The 25,731-nt window shown below is 41.7% G+C and overlaps 1 protein-coding gene across 1 annotated transcript in view; it reads right to left on the bottom strand.

Moving 5' to 3' along the window:
• LOC143034556 (uncharacterized) overlaps positions 1-25,731 on the bottom strand; it is an 87,442-nt gene that overhangs the window by 23,699 nt on the left and 38,012 nt on the right. The window contains exons 6-13 of the mRNA XM_076200778.1: positions 20,784-20,870; positions 19,255-19,417; positions 18,844-18,950; positions 12,083-12,221; positions 9,700-9,830; positions 8,224-9,048; positions 6,920-6,992; positions 792-878 (exon numbers count right to left, since the gene is read on the bottom strand). Coding sequence (XP_076056893.1) covers positions 792-878; positions 6,920-6,992; positions 8,224-9,048; positions 9,700-9,830; positions 12,083-12,221; positions 18,844-18,950; positions 19,255-19,417; positions 20,784-20,870 — 1,612 coding nt within the window. The remainder of the gene's footprint in view (positions 1-791; positions 879-6,919; positions 6,993-8,223; positions 9,049-9,699; positions 9,831-12,082; positions 12,222-18,843; positions 18,951-19,254; positions 19,418-20,783; positions 20,871-25,731) is intronic.

A 25,731-nucleotide genomic window follows, 5' to 3' on the forward strand; every position in this document is an offset into this window, starting at 1 on the left:
AATATGGACCCATATATATACATGCATGGCCACCTGCACCCAGGCACGTCAAGGCATGTTTGAGTGGATTTATATAAGCCTTTCATGAAGGGTTAATTAATTTGTACATGTTACAGGAAGGTATTGGACTGATTAACCTTTTCCATATGGTGACACCTATGTAGGCATCATGAGGCATGAGTGGATATACGAGGATGTTGGTGTTGGCATTCTGATTATATCTATTTTGTAGTTGTACCTGAGTGCCCCCCAAATTCTGTGAACTGGCTTGATCACCTTTTCTGTGTTTATCATTACTCAGAGTGAAAGAGAACACATAAATCAGCAGTGATTTTATATTTTATAAGGTGAGTATTAAGATGCACCATCAAATCATCATACATATCTGATATTGAGTGCAAGAATGTGACTCGTATTGAAGTGGTTAAGGTACTGGGCAAGCCTGACAATGCAAGCATATATAAATATGTATGAAGCCTTATTATCAGCTCCAATTTTTGTGTCCAGCTCTGGGATTTCAATTCAGTTACTATTCAATTGGAAGCTTAAACTTTGATGGCAAAGTAAACTGATCTATGAGCTCATCTCTCCATTTCCTCTGATATATAAACTAAATCCAGTTTGTACTTGGTTCACATACTGTACTCAATTGCCCTAAACAGTTTTCTTCTCATTCCATACATCCCAATACTCTCCTTATCTATCAACTTTGTAAACTGTCTTTCACAAGGCTGTGAATGCTACATCATTCTTTCTCCACATCACAGACAATGCAATTCTTTTGTACTTACTTAGAATAGCAGGCTGATGTTGGGCAGTTTTTCCTTCCATTTCATGCTGTTCTTTGCCAGAATCTTCTCCCTGTTCATCACAAGAATCTGTTTTCAAAAGAGCCAAAAGAATGAGAAGTTACAAAATGTAATACTGATGTTCTTGTTATAAAGGCACGAGTGGGTACACAAGGATGTGTCAGTGTCTTGATTATATATATATTTTTTGTAGTTGTACATGAGTTACCCCCAGAATCTGTGAACTGGTTTGATCACGTTTTCTGTGTTTATTATTACTCGGAGTAAAAGAGAACGAGTAATACAGCAGTGACTTTATATTTTATAATACGAGTAGTGTGATGCAAAGTACATAACAGCTGATGCTGCACACGAGAATTTGAGTCATACTGAAGTGGTGTAAAGATCCAAACCTTAGGGTTCTGGTTGGAAAATTACTCCCAGATCCTTTTATGCCTTTGCTTTTCTTTTAAGAATGTCCCCTTTGGGACTACAGAGAGCAAGATGCTTAGTTCAATCCTCTGTCCCCTTTTAGTCGCCTTTTACAACTCAAATGGAAAAACTCATAGTTTCACCAAGTGGAAAAACCGTAGCCATGGCTGGCAAACAAATAAACAATATAAAATAAATGGCAGTCATTACAGCATCTTGCTTATATGTATATCTAAACGAATCTTAAAGCTTTGAACTGAACTACATTGCAATGCCTCTGCAGGAGAGGGAGGGTCACCGATTTAATGAAGCAGCCTTGCTGTGGATGTGCTGTGTCTTGTGGCACTGCTTCTGACCCAGGGCAGTGGACAGTATGCAGGGATGACCTGTCATCCAGGAGGTGCCAAGATAAGAGGGAGGGAGGAGGATGGAGGTGAGTGGAATGTGATAGGGATGGAATGGATAGGAGTGGTTTTTATGCCTTTGTTTTTTGGCTACCTCCCTTATAAGGGGGAAAAAAGCTTTTGGTATATGTATGTACAGTCAAACCTCGGTTTTCGAACATAATCCGTTCGAGAAGGCTGTTCGAAAAGCGATTTGTTCGAAAACCGAAACAATTTTTCCCATTATAATCAATGTAAATAATTTTAATCCGTTCCAAGTCTAAAAAAACAACTTTTTCTAATTTTTTTCTTTTACTATTTTACACCATAAACTGCACTTGCTGCTTCCCCATGACGAACAATGGAGTGTATCCCACTTCTTTTCTTAAACTTTTCAAACCACCCTCTGCTTGCTTTAAAATCAAACCCTTCCGGAATAATGCTAGGATCTTTTTTTATCAAATCTTCATACAATTGTCTTGCTTTGGCACAAATTGCATCTTCACTAAGAGTATCACCTGCTAACTGTTTCTCATTTACGAAAATCAGCAAAAGTTTCTCCACTTCCTCCAATACCTGTGGCCTTTGTTTGCTAAAAACACTTGATCCTTTAGCCACATCACTTGCTTTAACCTGGTCTTTATTTTTTAGGATGGTGCTTATCGTCGATTTCGCCATCCCAAACTCCTTAGCCAACGCAGACACACGAACGCCAGATTCATATTTCGCTATTAATTCTTTTTTAAATTCAATAGTTTTGCGCACTACTTTCCTCTTTTCTTCACCACTTGAACTTGCTTTCTTTGGACCCATGATTAGGGGCTAATACACGATGCAAAGATGAAAAAAGTCAGATTTACGTAAATAAGAACGAACACGTCTGCTCGGAATGAACTTTGATCGCAAATGCGCTACGGAGGAAGCGTCCTTAGCGTTCGAGTTCTCTCGGCTCGCGAGTGAGCCGCGTTCGGGTACGCTCGGCTTCTTTCGGTTTGTTCGAGAGCCGAAATTTGGTCGAGTTCTGAGACGTAAAATTCTCGAACTTTTTGGTCGAAAACCGATTTGGTCGAGAACAGAAGCGTTCGATAACCGAGGTTTGACTGTATTAACTACACAGTTGGCAAAGTTGTTTCTACACACTTCCAAATTAAATCTATTTTCTGACAGTTTGAGACTTATTTCTTGTCGAATTTTCATTCAGTGTGAAAATTTTGTCACTTTTGATGTTGTCAATTCCCTTTAGAATCTTAAAGACCTGTATCAAGTCACCTCTGAGTCTACACTTTTTTAGGGAAAACAGATTCATATGTTTTAGTTGATTTTCACATTATTTATTTTTGATATTTGGAATCAGTTTTGTGGTTCACTATTGTACATACATACATATACCAAGGCTTTTTCCCCCTTCCAAGGGAGGTAGCCAAAAAGGGAAAGGCATAAAAACACTCCCACCCATTTCATCCCTAAATACACTCCACACCCCTCCCACCCTTCCTCTCATCTGAGCACCTCCTGGATGACGGGTCATCCCTGCACCCTGCCCACCGCCCTGGGTCAGAAGCAGTGTCGCAGGACACAGCACATCCACAGCAAGGCCGCTTCATTTAAGCGGCGACCCCCCTCTCCGTCCCCCCTTGCATATAAGGAGAGGACGGGGAGAAATCCCTTCGCGCTGCGTCAAAACTCACTCACACACACTACCCCACCCCCCGCCCATTTCTCCCCATGCAGTCACAACATCATCCATATACAACCATTCTCCACTCACCTCTGTCTTCCGTTCTCTCCCTTCCTTCCTCAACAGACATTCCCCTCTTCCCCAAAGCCCCCTTCACCCCATCCATCCACCTCATCCTAGGACGTCCCCTCATGTTCACTCCCTCCACATCTGCCTTCCATACCTCTTTTACTAGTCTTTCTTCACTCATTCTTTCCATGTGTCCAAACCATCCTAATATTCTTTAATCAACCCTCTCTCCCAAATCCTTTTTCACCCCTGTTCTCCTCCTCACCTCCTCATTTCTCACTCTATCTAGCCTAGTAACCCCCACCATACTTCTCAGACACCTCATCTCAAACACATTCAAACTCCTTCTCTCTTCTTCTCTTATGTTCCACTTCTTCCAATTTGTCAATGTCTTTAACGAGATTCAGTGACCATACAGAAACAGCATATTTCAAATGTGGACGAACTTATGATTTATATAGCTTGTTAATGAGTGATGGACTTTTGAAGTTAAAAGATTGTGTAATCAGTCCTAGAATCCTATTTGCTTTCTCAGAGGCTGAAATACACTGCTTTGATTTGAGATCGTTACTGATAATTATGTCGAGATCCTTTTCACTATGGTATCCATTTTTGTTAATGAATTTCCAAACAACTTGTAATCATACTATTATTTTTACCTATATGCATAACCTTGCATTTATTTGTGTTAAATTTTATTAGCCACTTTACAGACCACTGCTGTAATTTATCTAAATCTTCTTGAATATCTAATTGATTTAAGTGATCATTTGCCATTCCACACAATTTTGTATCATCAGCAAATTTGGAGACAATAGATTTTAGTCCATGGTCTATATCATTTATTTATACTATGAATAGAAGTGGCCCAAGAATAGAACCCTGTGGAACTCCACTCATAATATTTTTCCATCTACAAGTTTTTAATTTAAAACAACTCTCTGTTTTCGATCATTCAACCAATTATTAGTCCAACTTAATAGGGTGCCACTTATTCCATGTGAAGCTAATTAAGTAAGTAGCCTTTCGTGGGGGAGGGTATCAAAAGCTTTTGCAAAAGTCTAGATATATTAAGGCCCTGTCAGACAAGCGGGTTGGCCGCCGCGGGTGCAAAGCGGGTCAGCCGCCGCGGAACCGCTTTATATTGATTCCTATGTAAAACACTGGTAAACCTCTCGTCTGACATAGCCAGGTGGGCTGGCCGCGGCGGTTTCAAGTGGGGAAATGCGTCTCACCCGCCGCGGTCAGGCGGGTAGACCGCCCGTGTGACATCAGCCATAAATCTATATTGTTTCTTTTGTCATAATTTGAGATGACTGTGTTGTAGAATTCGAGTAAGTTAGTCATGCAAGAATGTTTCCGTCTGAATCCACGCTGGCTATCATTTATCACAGTTACTTTCTAAATGATGTTCGATAGCATCTCTGATAATAGTTTCCATCATTTTTCCTATGACTGAAGTCAAACTTATAGGCCTGTAGTTATTTGATTTCTTTTTGTCACCTTTTTTGAATATGGGAGTAACATTAGCTAGCTTCCATTCTCTTGGGACATCTCCGGATATGATGCATTTCTTGAAAATAATTGCTAATGGAAAAACAATCTCATTTTTCATTTCCTTTAAGATTCTTGGATGCCAACCATCTGGCCCTGGTGTTTTATTAACTATGTAAAGGTGGGACTTCATCAGGGATGTGTTATGTCACCCTGGCTGTTCAACTTGTACATGGATGGAGTGGTGCGAGAGGTAAATGCAAGGGTGGTGGGTCAGGGATTCGAGATGGTTAAAGAAAATGGAGAAAAGTGGGAGGTGAGCCAGCTGTTGTTTGCGGACGACACTGCACTTGTGGCAGGATCGGAGGAGGGATTGAGGAAGTTGGTGAGAGTTTGAGAGTGTGTGTGATAGAAGAAAGCTGAAGATAAATGTGGGTAAAAGTAAGGTGATGAGATGTACAAGGGGTGAAAGTGGCAGTAGACTGGAAGTGAGCATTAAGGGAGAGCGACTGGAGGAAGTGGATAGTTTTAGATACTTGGGTGCAAATGTGGCAGGAAAAGGTGGAGTGGAGGTGGAGGTAGAATGTAGATTGAGAGAAGCAAGTAAATGCCTTGGTGGATTAAAAAATGTAATGAGGAATAGACATTTGGGAATGGATGCTAAGAGGAGACTGTATGAAGGAGTGATTGTGCCAACAGCACTGTATGGGGCAGAAACATGGAACATAAGAGAGGAAGAAAGAAGATTGTTGTTGTTGTCGCTCCCTAGACTGTCTGTCCGAGCAGTTCCGAGAGAGAAGAAGTTTGAATGTGTTTGAGATGAGTCTGAGAAGTATGATGGGGGTTACTAGACTGGATAGAGTGAGAAATGAGGAGGTGAGGAGGAGAACAGGGGTGGGAAGGGAGTTGGGAGATAGGGTTGATGAAAGAGTATTAGGATAGTTTGGACACATGGAAAGAATGAGTGAAGAAAGACTAATAAAAGAGGTATGGAAAGTAGATGTGGAGGGGGTGTACATGAGGGGACGTCCTAGGATGAGATGGATGGATAGGGTGAAAGGGACTTAGGGGAAGAAGGGAATGTCTGTTGAGGAAGTACAGGAGAGGACAGAAGACAGGGGTGAATGGAGAATGGTTGTATATAGATGAAGTTGTGATGCATGAGGTGGAATGGGTGGGGGGATGGGGGGTGAGGTAGTATGTGTGAGCAAAATTTGACGCAGCTCGAAGGGATTTCTCCCCGTTTTCTCCTTTTATGCATGGGGGGGATGGAGAGGGGGGTCGCCGATTTGATGAAGCGGCCTTGCTGTGGATGTGCTGTGCCTTGCGATACTGCCTCTGACCCAGGGCAGTGGACAAGGTGCAGGGATGACCCATCATCCGGGAGGTGCTAAGATGGGAGGGAGGGTGGAAGGGAGTGGAGTGTATTTAGGGATGGAATGGGTGGGAATGATTTTATGCCTTTTCTTTTTGGCTACCTCCCTTGTTAGGGGGAAGAAGCCTTGGTATATATATATATATATAAGTTCACCCTAGACTTTGCACAGGTTTCAGTTTGGAGTTCACTTTGAGGTGTTTTGTTTACAAATACCGAGCTAAAATTGTTGTTTAAAATATCACACATTCCTTCATTTGAATATTCAAGTTCACCATCAGCAGATAATAGTGGGCCAATGTGACTCCTAATAACCTTTTTATCTCTAATGTAACTATAGAATTCTTTGGGATTCTCTTTGGATTTATCAGTGATATTCATTTTTTATTGTCATTTTCATTTTTTATTGTCTTTTTTTTTATCTCCCTGTATTATTACATAACTTTGATAGTCATTAAGTGCACCCAAGCACTTGTATTTCTTATAAGCCTGTCTCTTTTTAGCAATACTTTTTTCAGTTTCTTTGTCAAACCATTTTGGACAAGCCTGATTTGGGGGGGGGGGGGGCATCTGTCCTTAAATGGGATGTAAGTATGAATGTAAGCATATTTTGAAACATTTTCCACATCTGATCTACAGGAGGAAGAATAAGAGCTTTCTGAAATAAATAATCATCATAAAAAAACATTAAACAGCTTACCTTCTTTGGATGCCTGGTTTCTGATGTTGCAAGAGAGACGATGTAGGAATGATTTCCGAGGATCTTTGGTCACCTGCAATAAATAAAATAAAGAGCCATAAAAATAGTAACAGAAGTACATAAAATCATACAAATAAATAACTACTGACATCAAACAGAGGTGAGGAGGCGAGTAGGAGAGTGGGGGTGGAGGGGGAGTTGGGAGATGGGGTGGATGAGGAAGTGTTGGGATGGTTTGGACACGTGGAGGGAATGGGTGGGGAACAGCTGGTGGGGGAAGTGTGGGGGGCAGATGTGGAGGGAATGAACATGAGGGGGTGATCTAGGATGAGATGGATGGATGGATGGGGTAAAGGGAGCTTTGGGAGGGGGGTGTCTGTTGAAGAGAGATGGAAGGGGACAGAGGGTGGGGTTGAGTGGAGGGTGGTTGTGTATGGATGTGTGATGCATGAGGTGGAGTGGGTGGGAGGTGGGGGGTGAGGGAGTGTGGGTAAGAAATAATTTGGCACAGCCCGAAAGGATTTCTCCCAGTCTTCTTTTCTGCATGAGGGGATGGAGGGTATGGAGGGGATGGAGGGGGGTCACCAATCTGATAAGGCAGCCTTGCTGTGGATGTGCTCTGTCTTGTGACGTTGCTTGTGGCCCAGGGCGGTGGGCGAGGTGTAGGGTTGGCCCGTCATCCAAGAGGTGCCAAGATAAAAGGGAGGGAAGAGGGTGGAGGGGAGTGGAGTATGATGGGGATGGAATGGGTGGGAGTGGTTTTTATGCCTTTATTTTTTGGCTACCTCCCTTATAAGGAGTAAAAAAGCCTTTGGTATATGTATGTGCGAATAAATCACAAAAACATGTGATTCACAAAATGTGTAATAAAACCACTTGGAAAATAAAATGAAAGGTGACCAAACGTTTTCATTTATCTAAGACATTTTCAAAAGACCTTTGAAAATGTTTTAAATAGACGAAAACGTTCGGTCACCTTTAATTTTATTTTCCAAGTGGTTTTATTACACATGTAGGTATGTATGATTATAAAAGGAAACTTGGAAATTCAAAACAAAAGACGGTGCAGAGGCAATGATAACAAGAGGAAAGGAAGTAGAAGTGAAAATTACAGGAATTAGAATTATTGCAAGAAAAAGGATAAACTGACATACATAAAGCAAGGGAGATGACTCATAAAATAAATAAAAAATTACTACAAGAGCAACTTAAAGATTTGACTAACACTAAAAAAAAATTCATTATTTTTCTGCAATCATCAATGTAATAAGGAATTTCTAGTTAACATCATGAACTATGCTTACCAAACTTGGCAATGCAACTGGTGTAGAATTGATGGGCTGGTAATTTGATCCTTTATTTGGTGTTGAACAAAAATTTGCATCTAATTCATCCTGAGATGCATCCATAATGTTTACCATCCCCTTTGTAGGCGTTTCACTAAAGATAGGTGCTGCTTTAGTTTGACGAGGCTCATCATCTATGTCAAATGTTCCATTAGCCACTTCCTGAGGTACCTCAATCTTGTCAAATGTTCCGTTAGCCTCTGCATTTGGTACATCAATCTTGTCAAATGTTCTGTTAACCTTTGCATTTGGTGCATCAACCTTGTTACATGTTCCACTGGTCTCTGCCTTCAGCACAACAATCTTGTCAAAAGTGGAATTGGCAGCTTGAGGGATAGACGTATTTGGTCCATCAATCTTGTCAAATGTTCTGTTAGCCTCTGCATCTGGTACATCAACCTTGTTATGTGTTCCACTGGCCTCTGCCTTTGGCACATCAATCTTGTCAAAAGTGGAATTGGCAATGATGCCTTCATTACCAGGATAACATTCCTTGATTCTTACAGTTCTGGTATACTCTTCTTGATCAAAAGTTGAATTCAATTTTTCTACCACACTTTTCCTTTTGAGTTGATCCTGCAAATTCTCCCTTTTGGTTGGGGGCTCTAAATTCTGGAAGGTTATATTGAAGGCCTCAGATGCTGCCTGTGGGTTTGCCTTCTGTGGCCTTGCTGATTGAGACAGTTCACAACTTTTCGAATCTTTATCTCTATCAAAAGTTGAATTGAGATTTGCTAATTTTTCATATTTTCTTTCATTCAACTGAACTGTCTTTGCTATTGCCTGCAGTGAGAAAAAGAAATTAGTGGACAATAAATAAATAAATAAAATAAATAAATATATATATATATATAATATCCAGAATTATTCCATCAGAGAGAGAAACACACACACACACACTTGGGGAAGGTGAGGGGGGAGACAAGGGTGGAAGGATGAAGAAAGAGGAAGAGTAGGAACTAAGAAAGGTGAAGAAGGGGAAAGGGAAGGGAAGAGAAAGGAGAAGAGAGAAAAATAAGATGATAGACTGATTTATCGTATAAATTAGGAAACTAATAAATGCTACAAAAGACTGCAAATTATATGTATGCAGCATACATTCAAAAGTCAGCTTAAGGCATATATGATCATTATAGTATTCATGTTTTTTTTTTTCTCTTATTCAGCCCATAAAGGCCTGTGTGAATTCTACGTCTTCTCGTCCATTTGTGCAGCTGTTTGAAAGCTGGACATGACAGCATGGCCCACTAACAATCCCTAGACAATAAAACACTATATCTTCCAAGTGACTTGTGGTCCTGCCCAAAGGCTGTTGGTCTTCTGCAAGAGAGACTAGGGACAACAGATTGACTAAGTGACTTTGTTGGATAATGGGAGATCAGGTTTAAGTAAATAAAATAAAACAAAAATTATTCCAATCATTATCTAAAATACCTTGTAACTTTGAAGATCTGATGGTGGTGAAGGAGATGGTGGTGGTGGTGAAGGAGATGGTGGTGGTGACGATGGAGAGAAAGGGATTGAGGTGAGAAAATCCTCCTCCTCCTCATCCAGACTTCCAATATCTACAATACAAAGCAAAGGCATTAGAGGGTCTGGGAGGAGTTTTCCAAACAGAACCCTAAAGTTTGGGTCTTTTAATGTGTGTGGATGTGATACAGATGTGAGTAAAAGGGAAGAGAAGCTGTATGTTTGTGAGAAGAAAGATGGATGATTTGGCATTGAGTAATACTAAGTTGAAAGGGAGGGGCGAGTTTGAGTTTGAGAGTGTAGTTGGGGGATTGTCAGGAGTGAAGAGAGGACAAGAGAGAGAATGGGTGGCTATACTAGTAAGGTAGATGTGGGTCTTTATAAGTGCATGTGGGCCTGGTAGTGAGATAAGGAAAAGGAGGCTTTTTGGATAGACTTAAATGAGTGCATAGGTTTAGGGAGAAATGGCAATGTAGTGGTATTGAGAGATCTCAATGCTAAGGTAGGAGATGAATCACTAGACAGATTGGTTGGGAAGTGTGGAGTTCAGGAAAAAATTGTAGTGGAGAGTTAATGGTGGAGATGTGTCTAGAGTTGCTGATAGAAAATAGTGTTTAGGAAGAAGGTCAAGGATAAGTACACATGCGACAGGATGGTCGATAGGGCCTTAATGGACTATACAGTGGTAACCAAGAGAAGAGTAGGAAGAACTCCATACTTCCCAACCACTCCATCTATTGGTTCATTTCCTACCCAAACATTAAGGTCTCCAAATACAACCACATTGACATTTCTCCCTAATCCCTCTATGCACTCATTTATATCCATCCAAAAAGCCTCCCTTTCCTCTACATTCTTCTCACTACCAGGCCCATACACACTTATAAAAACCCACATCTCCCTTCATCCACATAAACCTTGAAGAAACAATAAAAATATATATAAAAAGATATATGTATATATATATATTATACATAGCAATAAAAAGGAAAAATACATACATATACCAAAGGCTTTTTCCCCATTACACGGGGGTAGCCAAAAAGAAAAAGGCATAGAAATCACTCCCACCCATTTCATTTCCTATATATTCCACTCCCCTCCACCCTCCTTCCTATCTTGGCACCTCCTGGATGGCAGGTCATCCCTGCACCCTGTCCACTACCCTGGGTTAGAAGCAGTGTCGCAAGACACAGCACATCCACAGCAAGGCTGCTTCATAAATTCGGCAACTCCCCCCTCTCCGTCCCCTCATGCAGAAAAAGAGAAGACTGGGAGAAATCCCTTCGGGCTGCGTCAAATTTTTTCTCATACATACTTCCTCACCCCCCATCCCCCACCCACTCCTCCTCATGCATCACAGCCTCATCTATACACAACCCTTCTCAATTCACCCCTATCTTCTGTCCTCTCCTGTCCTTCCTCCACAGACATTCCTCTCTTTTGTAGAGCCCCTTTCACCCCATCCATTCATCTCATCCTAGGATATCCCCTCATATTCACTCCTTCCACACTTCTTTTACTAATCTTTCTTCACTCATTCTTTCCATGTGTCCAAACCATCCAAATACTCTTTCATCAACCCTATCTCCCAGCTCCCTTTCCACCCGTTCTCCTCCTCACCTCCTCATTTCTCACTCTATCTAGCCTAGTAAGCCCTATCATACTTCTCAGACATTTCATCTCAAACACATTTAAACTCCTCTCTTCCTCTCTCATGTTCCATGTTTCTGCCCCGTACATTGCTGTTGGCACAATCACTCCTTCATATAACCTCCTCTTAGCATCCATTCCCAGATGTCTATTTCTCATTACACTTTTTAATCCACCAAGGCATTTACTTGCTTCTCTCAATCTACATTCTATCCACCCCCACTACTCCCTTTCCTGTCACATTCACACCCAAGTATCTGAAACTATCCACTTCCTCCAGTTTCTCACCCTTAATGCTCACTTCCAGCCTACTGTCACTCTCTCCTCTTGTACATCTCATCACCTTACTTTTGCCCACATTTATCTTCAGCTTCCTTCTTTCACACACCTTCTCAAACTCTGTCACTAACTTCCTCAATCCCTCCTCTGATCCTGCTACAAGCGCAGTGTCGTTCATAGATTGGTTACAAACTAGGATGAGGGAATCGTATGAGAGGTACAAAGTAAAGAGAAAGGAAGTTAAGCATAAGATAAAGGAAGCAAAAAGAAAAAATAATAATAATAATAAATGAAAGTATAATAGGAACAACATAATTAAAATCTAAATACTTACAGTTTGTGATTTTTTTTTAATGACCCTATGAAAACCTATGTGTCTCAGTCCTCCAAAACATCAATTAAGTACCCATCTTACCGAGCATTTTAACCTTCCCCAGGGTCAGCCTCTTATAGGTAAAATTTCCCTGTTGTGACTCTTGAAGTCTCACATTTTCCAATTCTTCCAAGTGAGCAGCAATTGCTTCTGCCTCATTTACAAATTCTTCTTCATCCACCTAAGAGAATGCAAAAAGAATAAACTAAATAAAAACAAATACATGAGCCCAGACATACATACATAAATACATATACCAAGGCTTTTTCCCCCTTACAAGGGAGGTAGCCAAAAAAGGAAAAGGCATAAAATCACTCCCACCCATTCCATCCCTGAATACACTCCACACCCCTCCACCCTCCCTCTTATCCTAGCACCTCCTGGATGATGGGTCATCCCTGCACCCTGTCCACTGCCCTGGGTCAGAAGCAGTGTCACAAGACACAGCACATCCATAGCAAGGCCACTTCATTAAATCGGCGACCCCCCCTCTCCGTCCCCCCATATAAAGGAGAGGACAGGGAGAAATCCCTTCGAGCTGCGTCAAAATTTTGCTCACACACACTACCTCACCCCCCATGCATCACAACATCTTCCATATACAACCATTCTCCATTCACCCGTCTTCTGTCCTCTCCTGTCCTTCCTCAACAGACATTCCCCTCGTCCCCAAAGCCCCCTTCACCCCATCCATCCACCTCATCCTATTTACCTAGTTATATTTTACGGGAACGGGAGCTATGCTCGTAGTGTCCCATCTTCATATCTCATTTTGTCTAAACTATTTTTAAATTCATGTATTGTTTATGCACACACCACTTTCTCATCTAACTTGTTCCAACTGTCTATTACTCTGTGAGGAAAGCTGTTCTTTTTCAGATCTCTTCTATAGCTGTCTTTCTTGATTTTCTTTCCATGTCCTCTTGTATTTCTATCATCCCATTTTATCAGATTCTCTCTATCAATAATTTCTATGTCTTTCATGATTCTGTAAATAGCTATCAAATCTCCTCTCTCTCTTCTTTGCTCTAGTGTCTGTAGCTCAAGTTTTACTAGTCTCTCTTCATATGATAGTTTTGAGAGTGTCGGTGCCAATTTTGTAATTGCTCTTTGTATTCTTTCAAGTTTTTTTATACATTTTTTTGTACTTGGTGACCACATCGTTGCTGCATATTCCAATCTTGGTCTTATCAGAGTGATTAGAATTTTCTTCACCATTTCTTCATCCAGGTATGTAAATGCCACTTTGATTGTTCTTATTAAATTATAAGTTTCTCCAAAAATCTTATTTATATGTTTCTCAGGTGACATATTATTCATAACAATGACTCCCAGGTCCTTCTCATTTTCTACTTTTTTATTCCTTCTTCTCCCAATTTATATGATCCTGTTATTCTGTTTTTGCTTTTTCCAAATTCCATTATACTACACTTTTTAGTGTTGAACTCCATCTCCCACTTCTTACTCCATTCCCATACTTTATTTAGATCACTCTGTAGTGACTCACAATCTTCTTCCGTGTTCACTTTTTTTAATAGTTTTGCATCATTTGCAAAGAAGCTCATATAACTTTCAATTTCTTCATCCATATCATTAATACATATAGCAAACATTATTGGGGCCAGAACTGTTCCTTGTGGAACACCACTTATTACTTCATCCCATTTTGAGTGTTTGTCTCTTATCACTACTCTCATTTTTTTTTCTTGAAAAAGTCTTCCATCCATTTAAGCAGTTTGCCCTGTATTCCTCCTTCAGTTTCTAATTTCTTAAGCAACTTCTTATGTGGTACTTTGTCAAAAGCTTTTCTTAGGTCTAGAAATGCACAATCAGCCCATGCATCTCTTTCTTGTATTATATCTATTAGCCTTGAATAGAAACATATCAACCACTTCAGTACGGGACTTAAATCTCGCGGGCAGCAGCCAATGCCAGCCGTATGACGTGTCGTAATAATACTCGCATCATAAAATATAGTCACCGCTTATATCGATCGTTCTCTCTTTCACCCGCGAATTTTGAAAACCACAGAGAATGGGATTCAGGGCGCATTTGGGAGAATGTAAAAACACAGGGGCGACTACAATAAATATAATCAAGACGCCGATATGGCAGCGTCGCGAATCCACTTGCTCCTCATGACGCCTACGTGTGCGGCACCGTATGGAAGGGGTTAAATTGGTGACGCATGATCGTCCTAGTCGGAATCCAAATTGCCTTGGATTTAGCACATTTTTTCTAAATATTTTACCCATCTACTTTTGACAATTCCTTCACAAATTTTTGCTATTGTACTTGTAAGAGAGACTGGTCTATAGTTGGTAGGGTCTTCTTTATTTCCCTCTTTATATATAGGTACTATATTTGCTTTTTTCCAATCTTCTGAAACTTTTCCTTCTTTCAAGGAACTATTTATTATGCTGTATTTTGTCTGCCAGTTCATTCCAACATTCTTTCAAAATCTAGTTTGCTATTTCATCTGGTCCATGCAATTTTCTGACATCAAGATTACTCAAGTGTTTCATTATTTCATTCTTTGTTACTTCTATTTCTTTCATAGGGGGGACTTTCTGTTTCCATTCGATCTCTTCAGGTTGTATGTTCTCCCTTGTAAACACCGATTTAAAATGCTTGATCATAATTTCTGCCATTTCTATTTCCTCTGTGTATTCAACTCCTCCTTGTCTTAATTTCTAGGACGTCCCTTCATGTTCACTCCCTCCACATCTGCCTTCCATACCTCTTTTACTAGTCTTTCTTCACTCATTCTTTCCATGTGTCCAAACCATCCTAATATTCTTTCATCAACCCTATCTCCCAACTACCTTTCCACCCATGTTCTCCTCCTCACCTCCTCATTCCTCACTCTATCTAGCCTAGTAACCCCTATCATACTTCTCAGACACCTCATCTCAAACACATTCAAACTCCTTCTCTCTTCCTCTCTTATGTTCCATGTTTCTGCCCCATACAGTGCTGTTGGCACAATCACTCCTTCATATAGTCTCCTCTTAGCATCCATTCCCAAATGTCTATTCCTCATTACACTCTTCAATCCACCAAGGCATTTACTTGCTTCTCTCAATCTACATTCTACCTCCACCTTCACTCCACCTTTTCCTGCCACATTTGCACCCAAGTATCTAAAACTATCCACTTCCTCCAGTCGCTCTCCCTTTATGCTCACTTCCAGTCTACTGCCACTTTCACCCCTTGAACATCTCATCACCTTACTTTTACCCACATTTATCTTTAGCTTTCTTCTATCGCATACTCTCCCAAACTCTGTCACCAACTTCCTCAATCCCTCCTCCGATCCTGCTACAAGTGCAGTGTCGTCCGCAAACAACAACTGGCTCACCTCCCACTTTTCTCCATTTTCTTTAACCATCTCCAATCCCTGACCCACTACCCTTGCATTTACCTCTCGCACTACCCCATCCATGTACAAGTTGAACAGCCAGGGCAACATAACGCATCCTTGACGAAGTCCCACCTTTACCTCGAACCACTCACTCTCTCCATTTCTAATCCTGACACAAGCTCTACTACTCTCATAAAAACTCTTGACAGCTCCTAGAAGCTTTCCTCCTATCCCATATATCTGCAAAACCTCCCACAGTGCCTTTCTGTCTACCTTATCATAAGCTTTTTCCAGATCCATAAAAGCCCAAAAAACATCCTTCCCCTTTCCTATAGCTTTCTCACATATCTGTCTTATCACAAAGATCTGATCTACACAACCTCTACTTGTCCTAAATCCACACTGTTCCTCACCAGTTACTCCCTCTGTTCCTCTCCTAATCCTCTCAATCAAGATCCTCCCATAAGCCTTCCCAACTACACTTAACAAGCTAATCCCTCTCAAACTACTACATTCACACTTGTCCCCTTTTCCCTTGTAAAGTGAAACTATACAGGCACTCCTCCAGTCCTCCGGCACTCTACCCTCTCTCCAGCAAACATTAAATAACCTCACCAGGCAGTCCACCATCACTGTACCTCCTTTTTTTTTAGACATTCTGCATGGCATCCATCCAGACCAGGTGCCTTACCTGCTTTCATCATCTTAACAACTGTCTTCACTTCATCCTTCCTTATTTCTCCTTCATTTTCCTCACTCATCACAGTCATTTTCTTAGCATTTCCCACTGCAGCTACCTTTCCCTCCCTATCCTCCTTCACATTTAGCAACTCCCTAAAATATTCTGCCCATCTTTCCCTTACTGCCTTCTCTTCCATTATCATCTCTCCATCTGCACCTTTTACCTTTTCTTCTCTACTTGATTCGCCTCCTCTTCCTCTTTTAACTTCTTTCCAAAACATCTTTTTATTACTTTCAAAATTTTCTGTCATACTCTTACCCCATTTCACATCTGCTCTCCTCTTTGCCTCCTTTACCTTTTGTTTTACTTCTCTTTTCTTTTCTTTGTACCTCTCATATGACTCCCTCGTCCTATTTTGTAACCAATCTGTGAAAGCTCGCTTCTTCTCTTCTACAACCTTCTTTGTGTCCTCATCCCACCATTCACTACCCTTCCTTCTATTTCCTCCTATCCTTCTTGTTCCACACACCATCCTTGCACACTTTGTGACTCCCTCCTTGAACCATCCCCATTCCTCCTCCACTCCTAGCTCTACTCTATCCTTCACTCCCTCCCACTCCTCCTTCAGCTTCTTCTTGTACTCCTTCTCCTTTTCATTTAAAGAGTTCACTCTAAGCACCTCCCTACCTTTTGTCCCTTTCCTCTTTCTCCATCTATCCTCCACTCTCAACTTACCTTCCACCAAAAAATAATCTGATATTCCCCCACCCTCTCCCCTTAGCACATGTACATCCTTAACTCTTCCTATCATAATCCTATTTACCACTACATAATCCATTAACGCTCTATCTACCACCCTTCCATCCACCACCCTCTCCCATGTGTACTTATGCTTGACTTTCTTCCGAAACACTGCATTTGCTATCATCAACTCCCTAAAATATTCTGCCCATCTTTCCCTTCCTGCCTTCTCTTCCATTATCATCTCTCCATCTGCACCTTTTACCTTTTCTTGTCTACTTGATTCGCTTCCTCTTCCTCTCTTAATCTTTCCAAAACATCTTTTTATTACTTTCAATTTTTTCTGTCATACTCTTACCCCATTTCACATCTGCTCTCCTCTTTGCCTCCTTTACCTTTTGTTTTACTTCTCTTTTCTTTTCTTTGTACCTCTCATATGACTCCCTCGTCCTATTTTGTAACCAATCTGTGAAAGCTCGCTTCTTCTCTTCTACAACCTTCTTTGTGTCCTCATCCCACCATTTAATACCCTTCCTTCTATTTCCTCCTGTCCTTCTTGTTCTACACACCATCTTTGCACACTTTGTGGCTCCCTCCTTGAACCATCCCCATTCCTCCTCCACACCTAGCTCTACTCTATCCTTCACTCCCTCCCACTCCTCCTTCAGCTTCTTCTTGTACTCCTTCTCCTTTTCCTTTTCATTTAAAGAGTTCACTCTAAGCACCTCCCTACTTTTTGTCCCTTTCCTCTTTCTCCATCTATCCTCCACTCTCAACTTACCTTCCACCAAAAAATTATCTGATATTCCCCCACCCTCTCCCCTTAGCACATGTACATCCTTAACTCTTCCTATCATAATCCTATTTACCACTACATAATCCATCAACGCTCTATCTTCCACCCTTCCATCCACCACCCTCTCCCATGTGTACTTATGCTTGACTTTCTTCCGAAACACTGTATTTGCTATCATCAACTCTCTTTCTAGACACATCTCCACCATCAACTCTCCACTACGATTCTTTCCTGGAACTCCACATTTCCCAACCACTCCATCAATTGGATCATTTCCTACCCTAGCATTAAGGTCTCCCAGTACTATTACATTGACATTTCTCCCTAATCCCTCTATGCACTCATTTAAATCTATCCAAAAAGCCTCCCTTTCTTCTACACTCTTCTCACTACCAGGCCCATATGCACTTACAAAAACCCACATCTCCTTTCCCAGTTTCACCTTCATCCACATTATCCTTGAGGAAACCTCCTTCCACTCCACTACATATTTACCTATCGCTTCACTTACTAGTATAGCCACCCCTTCCCTCCCTCGCCCTCTCTTCACTCCTGATAACCTGCCACTTACACTCCCAAACTTACACTCGCCCTTCCTTCTCAACTTGGTTTCACTCAAAGCCAACACATCCATCTTTCTTCTCACAAACATACTATCTCTTCCCTTTTACTCTCATCTGTACCACATCCACGCACATTAACCCCTTCCATACGGTGCCGCACACGTAGGCGTCATGGGGAGCGAGTGTATTCGCGAGGCTGCCATATCAGCGTCTTGATTATATTTATTGTAGTCGCCCCTCCATAATGACATTCTTTCTAATTCTTTTGTAATCGCATTTTCTATGGTTATCAAAATTCACGGGTGAAGAGAGAACGATCGATATAAGCGGTGACTATATTTCATGATGCGAGTATTATTACGACACGTCGTACGGCTGGCATTGGCTGCTGCCACCGAGATCTAAGTCCATGACGCCTACGTGTGCGGCACCGTATGGAAGGGGTTAAAAGACCCAAACCTTAGGGTGCTGGTCAGAAAACTCCTAGACCCTCTTATGCCTTTACTTTTTTTAGGAATGTCCCCTATGGGGCTACAAGGAGAAGGATGACTAGTCCCAATCCCCGTCCTTTTTTCTCGCCTCTTACGATCCAAGTGGAAATACTTGGTGGCAGTATTCTTTTCCCCCACCACAGGGAAAAATGTTCAAATGACTTACCTTAAAGATAGGAATGGAATTTGAGGTTGAAAACACACTTTTATTGACAATGGCTGGCTTGAACTTCTGGGGTGAGCCTAATAAACTGTCATTAAGTTCTTCCAATTCTGAAATACAATATCCAATGGAATACACATTAAAAAAGACATTTTGGAGACCTTCTGGGATCCAGAACAATTACTAATAATAGGGGCCAGGCAGCTTACATTCACACAAGGTCTACGACTTATATAAAAAAAATTGACTGCCTTCAGCATTTTCCCCTTATCCCATACATTGGCTGCACATCCTACAATGCCTTGTCATGCCTTCTCAAAATCCTTCAAAATCCAAAAGACATCCTTACCCTTTGGTGGCCTATGCTCAAGTATTTACTACAGAAAGTCAAGGCATAAGATCTAGGATACATACCTAAGTCTTTGAAGCCTCTTCCTAAAGTGACTCTCATATTACAAGGTGAAAAGCTTCTCTTAAAACCATCTTGTTTCTTTTCAATATCCTCCAATTGGAAGACAACATTCTGAGCTTCTCTGAAAAGGGTCTGATCAGACACACTAGTCTCCACTGTGTCATTCTGCAACAAAAAGACACATATATTACATACATACATATACCAAAGGCTTTTTCCCCTTACACGGGGGGGGTAGCCAAAAAGAAAAAGGCATAGAAACCACTCCCACCCATTCCATTTCCTATATATTCCACTCCCCACCACCCTCCTCCCTCCCTCTTATCTTGGCACCCCCTGGATGACAGGTCATCCCTACATCCTGTCCACTGCCCTGGGTCAGAAGCAGTGTCGCAAGACACAGCACATCCACAGCAAGGCTGCTTCATAAATTCGGCGACCCCCCCTCTTCATCCCCTCATGCATAAAAGGAGAAGACGGGGAGAAATTCCTTCGGGCTACTTCAATTTTTTTTCTCATACATACTTCCTCAACCCCCATCCCCCACCCACTCCCTCATGCATCACAGCATCTTCTATACACAACCCTTCTCCATTCACCCCTATCTTCTGTCCTCTCTCGTCCTTCCTCACACATACATTCCTCTCTTTTGTAATGCCCCTTTCACCCCATCCATCCATCTCATCCTAGGACGCCCCCTCATATTCACTCCTTCCACCTCTGCCTTCCACACTTCTTTTACTAGTCTTTCTTCATTCGTTCTTTCCATGTGTCCAAACCATCCTAATACTCTTTCATCAACCCTATCTCCCAGCTCCCTTTTCACCTCTATCCAGCCTGGTAACTCTTATACTTCTCAGACATTTCATCTCAAACACATTCAAACTCCTACTCTTTCTCTCTCATGTTCCATGTTTCTGCCCAATACAGTGCTGTTGGCACAATCACTCCCAGATGTCTATTTCTCATTACACTTTTTAATCCACCAAAGCATTTACTCACTTCTCTCAATCTACATTCTACCTCCACCACCACTCCTCCCTTTCCTGCCACATTTGTACCCAAGTGTCTGAAACTATCCACTTCCTCCAGTTTCTCACCCTTAATGCTCACTTCCAGCCTGCTGTCACTCTCTCCCCTTGTACATCTCATCACCTTACTTTTGCCCACATTTATCTTCAGCTTCCTTATTTCACACACCATCTCAAACTCTGTCACTAACTTCCTCAATCCCTACTCTGATCCTGCTACAAGTGCAGTGTTGTCAGCAAACAACTGGCTCACCTCCCACTTTTCTCCATTTTCTATCATCTCCAACCCCTGACCCACTACCCTTGCATTCACCTCTCACACCACCCCATACAAGTATGTGCTTTGACTTGGCCACCTACCTTATAAATGGAAGGCCCACAGTACACATACAAATACTAAAGAAGCAAACCATAATCCTATGAAACTGCTGAGAAATTGGAAACCTAAGAAGAAAAATTTACTCTAAACACACAATAGTTCTAGCAGTTCCAACACTTACATATGATGATGAGGTCCGCTCCTTCTCACCATGCAAAAACTTTTCAAGAGAGTTGACTGGATCATAACTGTTCTCTTTTGATTCTTCCTGGAGAAAAATACAAATATATGTATAAATAAATAAACAAATCAATTCATTGCACTAGATGGCTCCAAGGTAATTAGCAATGGCCACCAGATTGTCCCCCCCCCTGTCACTCAAGGAAGAAATATTTTGTTGCTGTCTGAGTAAGGCTAGAGTAGATGTACTGTAGGATTAAGTGTTCAGTGTTTGGCATGTTCTGTGTAGTGACTGCATCCAAGCCAGTTTGTTATTTGTGACTGATGTCTAGGGGATTTTGGAGGAGTATTGGCTGCATGTTATTGTGGCAAAGTAGCATGCAGTTGATACTTTAGGGTCTATATGGGGCGATCCTACAGACCAGAGCCACACATCATTTTGACTGTGATAGAGGAAAACTCTGTTCATAGAGAAATGATGACACTTTTATACTACGACTGTCCCTCCGTTATGCTGTCCCCCAATCCCTTGTTACTGTCCTGTACAATTTCTCTGAATATGCATTTCCTTTTTTGCCTACCTACCCTGTGGTGGGGGCAAAAGAATACTGCCACCAAGTATTTCCACTTGGATCGTAAGAGGCGAGAAAAAAAGGGACGGGGATTGGGACTAGGCATCCTTCTCCCTGTAGCCCCACATGGGACATCCCTAAAAAAGTAAAGGCATAAGAGGGTCTAGGAGTTCTCTGACCAGCACCCTAAGGTTTGGGTCTTTTAATGTGTGTGGATGTGGTACAGATGAGAGTAAAAGGGAAGAGATAGGTAGTATGTTTGTGAGAAGAAAGATGGATGTGTTGGCTTTGAGTGAAACTAAGTTGAAAGGGAAGGGTGAGTGTAAGTGGCAGGTTATCAGGAGTGAAGAGAGGGCGAGGGAGAGAAAGGGTTGCTATACTAGTAAGTGAAGAGATAGATAAATGTGTAGTGGAGTGGAAGGAGGTTTCCTCAAGGGTAATGTGGATGAAGGTGAAACTGGGAAAGGAGATGTGGGTTTTTGTAAGTGCATATGGGCCTGGTAGTGAGAAGAGTGTAGAAGAAAGGGAGGCTTTTTAGATAGATTTAAATGAGTGCATAGAGGGATTAGGGAGAAATGTCAATGTAATAGTACTGGGAGACCTTAATGCTAGGGTAGGAAATGATCCAAATGATGGAGTGCTTGGGAAATGTGGAGTTCCAGGAAAGAATCGTAGTGGAGAGTTGATGGTGGAAATGTGTCTAGAAAGAGAGTTGATGATAGGAAATACAGTGTTTTGGAAGAAAGTCAAGCATAAGTACACATGGGAGAAGGCGGTGGATGAAAGGGTGGTAGATAGAGCGTTAATGGACTATGTAGTGGTAGATAGGAGTGTAATAGTAAGAGTTAAGGATGTGCATGTGCTAAGGGGAGAGGGTGGGGGAATATCAGATAATTTTTTGGTGGAAGGTAAGTTGAGAGTGGAGGATAGATGGAGAAAGAGGAAAAGGTTAAAAGATAGGGAGGTGCTTAGAGTGAACTCTTTAAATGAAAAGGAAAAGGAGAATGAGTACAAGAAGCTGAAAGAGGAGTGGGAGTGAAGAATAAAGTAGAGCTGGGAGTGGAGGAGGAATGGGGATGTTTCAACGAGGGAGTCATAAGGTGTGCAAAGATGGTGTGTAGAACAAGTAGGACAGGAGGAAATAGAAGGAAGGGTATTGAGTGGTGGGATGAGGAAACAAAGAAGGTTGTAGAAGAGAGGAAGTGAGCTTTCACAGATTAGTTACAAAATAGGACGAGGGAGTCATATGAGAGGTACAAAGAAAAGTAAAGCACAAGGTAAAGGAGGCAAAGAGGAGAGCACATGTGAAATGCGGCAAGAGTATGACAGAAAATTTTGAAAGTAATAAAAAGATGTTTGGAAAGAAATTAAAAGAGGAAGAGGAGGCGAATCAAGTAGAGAAGGGAAGATGGGCAGAATATTTTAGGGAGTTGCTAGATGTGAAGGAAGATAGGGAGGGAAAGGTAGTTGCAGTGGGAAATGCTAAGAAAATGACTGTGATGAGTGAGGAAAATGGAGGAGAAATAAGGAAGGATGAAGTGAAGACAGTTGTTAAGATGATGAAAGCAGGTAAGGCACCTGGGTTGGATGGATACCATGCAGAATGTCTAAAAAAAAAGGAGGTACAGTGATGGTGGACTGGCTGGTGAGTTTATTTAATGTTTGTTGGAGAGAGAGTAGAGTGCCGGAAGACTGGAGGAGTGCCTGTATAGTTCCACTTTACAAGGAAAAAGGGGACAAGTGTGAGTGTAGTAGTTTCAGAGGGATTAGCTTGTTAAGTGTAGTTGGGAAGGCTTATGGGAGGATCTTGATTGAGAGGATTAGGAGAGGAACAGGAGTAATTGGTGAGGAACAGTGTGGATTTAGGACAGGTAGAGGTTGTGTAGATCAGATCTTTGTGGTAAGACAAGATATGTGAGAAAGCTATAGGAAAGGGGAAGGATGTTTTTTGGGCTTTTATGGATCTGGAAAAGGCTTGTGACAGGGTAGACAGGAAGGCACTGTGGGAGGTTTTGCAGATATACGGGATAGGAGGAAAGCTTCTAGGAGCTGTCAAGAGTTTTTATGAGAGTAGTAGAGAGGTGCTAAGGAGGGAGGTGCTAAGATTGGGAGGTGCTAAGATGGGAGGGAGGGTGGAGGGGTGTGGAGTGTTTTCGGGGATGAAATGGGTGGGAATGTTTTTGTGCCTTGTCCTTTTTGGCTACCCCCCTGGTAAGGGGGGGATAAAGCCTTAGTATATGTATGTATGTATGTAGTAGAGCATGTGTCAGGATTAGAAATGGAGAGAGTGAGTGGTTCAAGGTAAAGGTGGGACTTCGTCAGGGATGCGTTATGTCGCCCTGGCTGTTCAACTTGTACATGGATGGGGTGGTGCGAGAGGTAAATGCAAGGGTGGTGGGTCAGGGATTGGAGATGGTAAAGAAAATGGAGAAAAGTGGGAGGTGACCCACCTGTTGTTTGCAGACGACACTGCACTTGTGGCAGGATCGGAGGAGGGATTGAGGAAATTGGTGACAGTTTGGGAGAGTGTGTGAAAGAAAAAAGCTGAGGATAAATGTGGGCAAAAGTAAGGTGATGAGATGTACAAGGGGTGAAAGTGGCAGTAGACCGGAAGTGAGCATTAAGGGAGAGCGACTGGAGAAAGTGGATAGTTTTAGATACTTGGGTGCAAATGTGGCAGGAAAAGGTGGAGTGAAGATGGAGGTAGAATGTAGATTGAGAGAAGCGAGTAAATGCCTTGGTGAATTAAAAAGTGTAATGAGGAATAGACATTTGGGAATGGATGATAAGAGGAGACTGTATGAAGGAGTGATTGTGCCAACAGCACTGTATGGGGCAGAAACATGGAACATAAGAGAAGGAGTTTGAATGTGTTTGAGATGAGGTGTCTGAGAAGTATGATAGGGGTTACTAGGCTAGATAGAGTGAGAAATGAGGAGGTGAGGAGAACAGGGGTGGAAAGGGAGTTGGGAAATAGGGTTGATGAAAGAATATTAAAATGGTTTGGACACATGGAAAGAATGAGTGAAGAAAGACTGGTAAAAGAGGTATGGAAGGCAAATGTGGAGGGAGTAAACATGAGGGAATGTCCTAGGATGAGATGGATGGATGGGGTGAAGAGGGCTTTGGGGAAGAGGGGAATGTATGTTGAGGAAGGATGGGAGAGGACAGGAGACAGGGGTGAATGGAGAATGGTTGTACATGGATGATGTGGTGATGCATGAAGTGGAATGGGTGGGGGGATGGAGGGTGAGGTAGTAGGTGTGAGCAAAATTTGACGCAGCCCGAAGGGCTTTCTCCCTGTCTTCTCCTTTTATGCAGGGGGGGACGGAGAGAGGGGGTCGCCGATTTATTGAAGCGGCCTTGCTGTGGATGTGCTGTGCCTTGCGACACTGCCTCTGACCCAGGGCAGTGGACAAGGTGCAGGGATGACCCGTCATCCAGGAGGTGCTAGGATAAGAGGGAGGGTGGAGGGGAGTGAAGTGTATTTAGGGATGGAATGGGCGGGAATGATTTTATGCCTTTTTCTTTTTGGCTACCTCCCTTATAAGGGGGAAAAAGCCTTGGTATATGTATGTATGTATGAAGGCTTATGGGATTGTCTTGATTGAGAGGATTAGGAGAGGAACAGAAGGAGTAATTGGTGAGGAACAGTGTGGTTTTAGGACTGGTAGGGGTTGTGTAGATCAGATTTTTGTGGCAAGACATATGTGAGAAAGCTATAGGGAAAGGTAAGAATGTTTTTAGGCCTTTTATGGATTTAGAAGACTTACAACAGGGTAGACAGGAAGGCACTGTGGGAGGTATTGCAGATATATAGGATAGGAGGAAAGCTGTTAAGGGAGGTAGCCAAGTCAAAAGGCCTAAGCAGTAGGTCTCATTATTCCAAGTTTAAAAAATAAAAAATAAATTTATATGTTTTGTGTTGAGAAAATTTAATAACCATCCAGTATAGAATAGTTTTATAGCTAGTTACAGGATATATACCATTTATAGAAGTTTCCAGAATGTAGTTTGTATTAATGTTTCATTCATTCTATACTATGGGAGTTATAGCCAGTGGAATGTATTTCTATTTTTAATAAATATTCAATAAATATAATTATCAATTCAAATTCCTGAATAATTTGTCAACCGTCAAGTGACAGAGATGATTTTTATCTTTAAATAATTTAAACTAGCTACTTTACTTTTGTTGACAGTCTAATTAATTCAAATTATGTTAACATCTAGAACTCTATCATGTACACATGTATATGACAGTGTAGACAATAGTAAATATTCACTACGTATGCACTATGCACGTACGTCTTCATGTATGTAAAAGTCAATGGAAGTGTTTCTGTGTGGTAAACTGTTTTGTAGGAGCTATGTCAT

This window comes from Oratosquilla oratoria, chromosome 17 (assembly GCF_046742065.1).
Source record: "Oratosquilla oratoria isolate Oo_2021 chromosome 17, ASM4674206v1, whole genome shotgun sequence".
In the NCBI taxonomy this organism is placed as follows: Eukaryota; Metazoa; Arthropoda; class Malacostraca; order Stomatopoda; family Squillidae; genus Oratosquilla; species Oratosquilla oratoria.